This window comes from Pyrus communis, chromosome 1 (genome assembly GCF_041283825.1).
Source record: "Pyrus communis isolate YQ-2024b chromosome 1, ASM4128382v1, whole genome shotgun sequence".
Lineage (NCBI taxonomy): Eukaryota > Viridiplantae > Streptophyta > Magnoliopsida > Rosales > Rosaceae > Pyrus > Pyrus communis.
The window spans coordinates 10,866,112-10,873,114 of NC_142565.1; the positions used below are offsets into that span (position 1 = coordinate 10,866,112).

General features: G+C 39.4%; 1 protein-coding gene across 2 annotated transcripts; it reads left to right on the forward strand.

Moving 5' to 3' along the window:
- Window positions 1–3,672: 3,672 nt before the first annotated feature.
- On the forward strand, window positions 3,673–6,522 carry LOC137721269 (3-methyl-2-oxobutanoate hydroxymethyltransferase 2, mitochondrial). Of its 2 annotated transcripts, XM_088697083.1 has the most exons (6): window positions 3,779–4,271; window positions 4,669–4,875; window positions 4,974–5,120; window positions 5,481–5,534; window positions 5,623–5,885; window positions 6,394–6,522. In XM_088697083.1, the coding sequence occupies exons 1-5, from the start codon at window positions 3,858–3,860 to the stop codon at window positions 5,854–5,856; spliced, it is 1,056 nt and encodes a 351-aa protein (XP_088553209.1). In that variant the 5' UTR covers window positions 3,779–3,857; the 3' UTR covers window positions 5,857–5,885; window positions 6,394–6,522. The 2 variants fall into 2 exon arrangements, with proteins under 2 accessions (XP_068316472.2, XP_088553209.1); XM_068460371.2 differs by lacking the exon at window positions 6,394–6,522 and having other exon boundaries at window positions 3,673–4,271; window positions 5,623–6,246.
- The last annotated feature ends 481 nt before the right edge of the window (window positions 6,523–7,003 follow it).

The window sequence follows — 7,003 nt, forward strand, 5'->3', positions numbered from 1 at the left end:
CACAAAATAGAGAGATGGCGCATGAGACTCTAATGAACAACTACTTCAACCCCAACTTAGTATACACAGAAAAGATTTCAAACGTCGTTTCCGAATGAAGCGAGCGCTTACTTCATGATGTCCAACATGTCAATTTATATTTTTGACAGAAGCTGGACAGAGTAGGTCGCCCTAATTTCTCACCTCATCAAAAGGTTACTATTGCACTTTGAATGATGACCTATGCCTCATTAACTGATGTGATGGATGATACATATGGTATGTGTTGAGTCTACATGCCATCATAATCTTGCTGAATTTTGTCACATATTTGTTCAGATTTACAAAGAGGAGTACCTATGTGAACCAAATCAAGCAAATCTAGATCGGCTCATTCGCAATGCTGAAAACTATGGCTTTCTGGGCATGAAATGGTTATTAGATTGCATACATTGGCAATGGAAGAATTGTCTCACTGGATGGCAAGGAGGATTTAGCAGAAGATCGAGAAAACCAACCATTATGTTAGAGGTGGTTGCCTTGTTTGATACATGGATTTGGCATGCTTTATTTTGAGTCCCAGGATCCCAAAATGACATTACAGTACTTGAGCATTCACCCCTCTTCAATAACTTGACGAAGGTTAAATCACCTCAACTTGACTACTACATCAACATGTGTCATTACAATATGAGGTATTACTTGACAGGTGACATCTATCCAAAGTGTGCGACACTTGTCCAAGCAATTGCAAACCCTGTGGATGACACCCAAATGTGGTTTACCCTACACCAAAAGGCATACTGGAAAGATATTGAGAGAGCTTTCGATATTCTACAAGCACTGTGGAAGATCATTAAGGAACCAACAAGAGGGTGGAGTCGAGATAAATTGAACTCCATCATGATGTCGTGCATCATATTACACAACATGATTGTGGAGGATGAGTGAGATAGCTATATTGACGGGAAGTTTGATGATGACCAAGATGATCCAAATTGGTCAAGGAAGGCTCGTGCGAAAATATATAATGGGCCTAATTTGCCTTTGGATCCAAGAGCTAGTAATATCTCTTTAAATGAGTACATGAGGCGTCATAGGATGATACGTTTGTGTGCTACAAACAAGTACCTACAACAAGATCTTGTTACACATCTTTGGACAAAAAAAATGATGGAGTAGGCGTTTAAGTTTTATGTTGTTAAATATTTTTTTTAATGTTGTTTAAGTTTGAATAACTCTCCCAAGTAGTACTAGGGTGGAGATTGTGTTGTTTAAATTTAATGTTATTTAATGGCTTAGGTAGTTATAGGAAAAAAAAAAATTAGAATTTAAAAAAAAAAATTGTCCCAAAAAAAAAATTCAAATCCAATGGTCACTTGACGTCAGCTAGCGTTATGCTGACACCAGGTAGCTATTGAATTTAAATTTTTGGGCCAACCCGGGGCTGGCTAGCTAGTTTGGGCCAGCCAGTTGATCGGATTTCACATTTTTGGCCCGGTGGGGCCCACAAGCCCTTTAGCCTAACCCTTGGTTAGAGACGGTTTTCATGTCATTTCGAGCTATTTTTAGCCCTATAGCCATTTCATTGAGTCGGTTGGATTTACATTCGTTTTTTTTCCTTAAACTAGTAGTATAAATGTATAATCGAATCAAAGTAATTTATTTAACAAACAACTAGCATTTGCCTACATACTTTGTGTGTATGAACACATTTTTTAGAAAATGAGAAGGAGAGAAGGAGAGAGGGGGAGAGAGAGAGAGAGAGAGAATGTGGGGGGAGTGGGAGGTTTTTTTTTTTTTTTTTTTTTTAATTTTAAATATTAGAGATATTTTAACATCATCTGAAGGCTTCAATAAAAAAAAGTAAAATTTGGATCTGTGAAATTACATTATTACCCATCATTTTTTTTGTGTGATAGAAGACGAAGTTGTCTTTTCACCATCTTTTTGTTGACAAAGAGGGTTTTATTAATTAATAGAGATTTGGTTGTATTTGACTATATATTTTAAGGCTTTTGTGGCAATTCAATATCTCGTGAGATTTTCTACTCCATTTCATATGTCAAATCTTTTGTTTTACCTTCTATGTATCTAAAGAGGGTGTAAATCTCGTGGGATTTTCACCCTCTTTTGATTGACAAAAAGAGTTTTATTAATTAATAGAGATTTAGTTGTATTTGACAATATATTTTAAGGCTTTTGTGGCAATTCAATATCTCGTGAGATTTTCTACTCCATTTGATATGTCAAATCTTTTGTTTTACCTTCTATGTATCTAAAGAAAGATGACAAAAATGGCGGAGCTTTCATAATCCAAAATTGCCCTTCTCTCATTAAGCTTAAAAAATAAAAAATAAATAAATAAATAAAAACAAGCCTTCCACCTAGTGGGACTATGGTGGTTAGTAAGTTTATTATTTTCTAAAAGACTTTCATAAAATCAATTACAACTAAAACAAATAAATTTTAGGAGGCTAATGAAGAATTTGAACCACACTATTGCTAGTTCATTGTGAGGCTAAACCCATCTCCTTCTCTTTTAGTGTAAATAATATCGTTTATTCCAAAACAAGTAAACTTCAAGAGAAAATACACACAAGATAAAATTTTAATTTTTAATTGAGACAAGGCTTGTAAATTATTTCTTTGACCCTATTAGTGTAAAAATATCTATGTATAAGAAAAAATAACCAATTCGGTTTGATCACTTCACGTCATAACTAAAGATCTATTGGTGTTTTATTTTCATTATTGTTGAAAGAGGTACTATATATGAATCTCTCCCCCCATTGATCATTGATTATTAAGAAAGTAGATCTTACGTAAAAGAATATTTGAAACCTTATAAAGGCTTATCAAGAGTTGGGTCACCCCAAACCTTTGAACTCGCCATCTCGTTGGTGCCCTCCTCCCTCCGGTTGGGTAAAAATTAATGTTGATGGTTCCTTCTGTTCCTCTCGAATTCGGGGGGGTGTTGGTGTGGTTTTTTGTGACGAAACCAGCAGCTGTGTTGGAGGTTTCATTCGCAAAACACCACATGTGACCAACCCCAAATTGGTCGAACTCATGGCTGCTCGGGATGGTATCTTATGGGCTGTGCAGCGGCATTAGCAGCATATTATTTTGGAGAGTGACGCCCTGCAGGTGGTTCAGGACATTGGCAGCTTGAAGGGGGGGCCCTCTCCTACTCATCTTTTGGTCGAGGACATCAAAGAAAGTCTGAGAGGCTTTGAAGAATCCAAAGTATGTCATGTTAGTCAATCGGTAAATGTTGCAGCACATTGTATGACCAAGTTGGCCTTATCTTCTGATTTCAATTTTTATTGGTTTGAGGAACCTCCAGATTTATTGTCGTAGGTCCTCTAAAAAGATTGTATGCTTTCTTGATAGCTTTGAATAAACCACTACTGTTTGTCTTAAAAAAAAAGAGTTGGGTCGCCACCCTTATGGTTAAGATTTAAAGTGAAGTTTTAACTTCGTTTTGTCGTAGTCAGAAAAGATAGCACACACCGCTCTAACCTTACGTTTGATCTTTTTTTGAAGCTTGAAACACCACTTAATGGGCTGCAAAGAGGTATTGGGCTGATAAGCCCAACCCATATTATATGATGTTACGGTCAGCAGTGATACTACCGTCAGCAATTTACCATTTTGCCACCAAAATGTGGCGCGCAGATGACATTTGTCTCAAAAGTCAAAACCCGAGTCGGTCAAATCTCACCCAATTCGAATGCAACTTCGCTTCTCTCACTCATTCCACTCCCACTTGCTTCCAGCTCCCTCAATTTAGGTGGCGCAGCCGAAACAAACCCCCAATTTCTCTCTCTCTCTCTCTCTCTCTCTCTCTCTCTCTCTCTCTCTCTCTCTCTTCAAATATGGCACTCTTAGCAGCCGCCGTCAAGCGAGCCTCACCGATGTCGCGGGCCTTTGCTCCGATCCTCCGTTGCATGAGCAACGTGCCGGAGAACACCGTCTACGGCGGCCCGAAGACCCAAAGCCCGGACCAGAGAGTCACGGTGACCCACTTGAAGCAGAAGTACAAGAAGGGCGAGCCCATCACCATGGTCACCGCCTACGATTACCCGTCTGCGGTGCATTTGGATTCCGCCGGCATAGACATTTGCTTGGTCGGTGACTCGGCGGCGATGGTGGTTCATGGCTACGACACCACACTACCCATCACGCTTGATGAAATGCTTGTTCACTGCCGAGCCGTGGCTCGTGGCGCCAAACGGCCGCTTTTGGTTGGGGACTTGCCCTTTGGGTTTTATGAGTCGAGCTCCAATCAGGTATTTACTAAATCAAATGGAAATTTGTATTGCTAAATCGGGTTTTGATGTCTGTTGTTTTATGGGTTTTATTTTGTATGTGGAGATAAACATGTTTTTGATAGTGAGAATATGAAGGAAATGGACATTGGAGACTGGTCGGTTGCTGAGAAAGTAAAAGAAATGACTTTTATTCATTTTTATGTCTCTGTCACTTTTGACTGATGGAATTTATGACCCAGATGATGAAATAAATGATTTACATGATTTCTTACATATTCGAATTTCATGGGTACCAAGCAGAAACAAACCAAATATTGAATTGTAGAAATGAGATTGTGTCTTGTTTTTCTGATCGGGTTTATGATTTTATTAGCGGGCCATGGGTGGTTGATGTTGCTGTTTTGATCATGAGCAGGCTGTTGATTCAGCGGTGAGGGTTTTAAAGGAAGGCGGAATGGATGCGATCAAATTGGAAGGTGGGGCACCTTCGAGGATTACTGCGGCAAAATCTATCGTCGAAGCTGGAATTGCTGTAATGGGGCATGTGGGACTTACTCCTCAGGCCATTAGTGTTCTTGGGGGTTTTAGGCCTCAGGGAAGGAATGTTGCTAGTGCTGTAAAGGTCTGTGTGTGTGCAAGTGGTAATTCTGTTTCGCTATTTTGGTTCTTCGTGTTCTTTTTTGTCTTAACAATTTGTTGCACTGGAGTTTTCGTTTGCAGGTTGTTGAGACAGCGCTGGCTTTACAAGAAGCTGGGTGCTTTTCTGTTGTTTTAGAATGCGTACCTCCGCCGGTGGCAGCTGCTGCAACATCTGCTCTTCAGATTCCTACAATTGGCATTGGAGCAGGGCCTTTTTGCAATGGGCAGGTTAGTTGACTATGTAGTCTTGTTCATCATGCTGTCGATGTTTGTGAATGTAATTCCTTTTGGTGTTAAATAGAGATTACCATCCTTGAGAAAGTTTGTTTACTAGCATATCATTCTAATTTTCTGTTAACTTTAAATTTTGATTGTGACAGAAGTTCTAGGATTTCAGGCTGGAAATAAATAATAATTTTCATTGTTCCATATTTTAAAGGCTATGTTTCCACTGTCGTTGATGAGTGTAGTCGATTAGTTCGCTCAAAGCTACTAATTAATTTCCTCATAGTTTTTGCATGTATTTTTGTCGAATACATGGTTTAGTTATTTCTGGCACACTTAATCTCGTTCTCCTATATCATGTAGGTGCTAGTTTATCATGATCTTCTTGGAATGATGCAGCACCCACATCATGCCAAGGTTAGCTCAACCGTTGCATCTCCTAGTCAGCTGTTTCTCTCCACTTATGTGAACTTATCTAAACAAAGAACCACCTCACCTTTTGCAGGTTACCCCGAAATTCTGCAAGCAGTTTGCACATGTTGGAGAAGTCATCAACAAAGCTTTAGTAGAATACAAGGAAGAAGTGACTAGCGGTTCATTTCCTGATGCTGCCCACAGCCCGTATAAAATCAGTGCTGCTGATGTTGATGGCTTTTCAAGTGAGTTACAGAAGTTGGGTTTAGACAAGGCAGCATCTGCAGCAGCTGAAGCAGCTGAGAAGATCAATAGAAGCAAATAACCTAGAGGAGGCAACCCAACAAGTGAACGGTAAGGGGCCAACCTAACAAAGCTCATTTAGGCAGGGCTCATGGTAGTTGGTTATTACCGATTCAATTGAAAGTTGCATAACGAAGTAAATAGATATGAAATGAAAATGTTCAACGTCCATGCAGTCTCTTGGAAAATCTTTACACAACGGTCTTGCCTTGTCTTCTTGATTATAAGAGATATCTAACTTATTACAGAAGAGTTTGAAGGAACGTGACAATTTCTCTTTTGTAACGGTGAGGTGTCCAGATTATGCAGTCGGGTTCCATTTTTGTAATAGAAATTCTCATAAAGTTGTGTTCCGAATTTGGAAGCAACTACAGAAATAAAATTTTGAAGCCATTTCGGGATTGATTCGAAACTTTGTGTGATTACTATTTGAGCATACAATACAGGGTTTGTCTTTCGTTTTCCACATTTCTTTGAACAAATAAAGGTTGGGAACGTTATATTTGCTGTTCGATCTGATGCAATTGAGGAGTGACGTGATATATATTCGTTTTGATAGGACAAAGAAGAATGGTTTTATTTGCTAGTTGGAAGAATTTTGCACAAATTCGAATAAGACCTAGAATCTACAGTTCAATTGAGTATGGGCGCACTCCATCCCTGTTGCGGTTTCTCCGACTTTCAACTTGAGGGGGCGTTTGTTTGCCCTCACTAAGTTGGACTGGACTGGACTGGACTAGCTATTAGTCCAATACTGTGTTTGTTCCATGCTGGGACTAACATTAATGAGACTAAAGGGGACTAGCATGGACAAAACCCTTCACTAAGAGGTCTTAGCGAGACCCCCCAATAACCATGGGACTAGCTAAGACTATCCTCTCTTTCTCGTCCTCGTCATGCTCAACGACCACTCCCGACAGACTCCTCATCATCTCCGGTCACCTAGATCAATCATTAACTTTCCGACTCTCTTTTAGATCCATTTCACAACCAACTTTCATATAAAATATACCAAATTGAAGTTTAGAGTGACAAGATTACGATTTTACCTGAATTGAGGCCAAAATGTGGTTGAATGTGGCCGGAAAATGGCCTGGAAGTCTCGGCCTGTTTGGGCTTCTTCAAATCCATGACAAATTCGAGCATTCAAAGCTAAGATCTCGATCTAG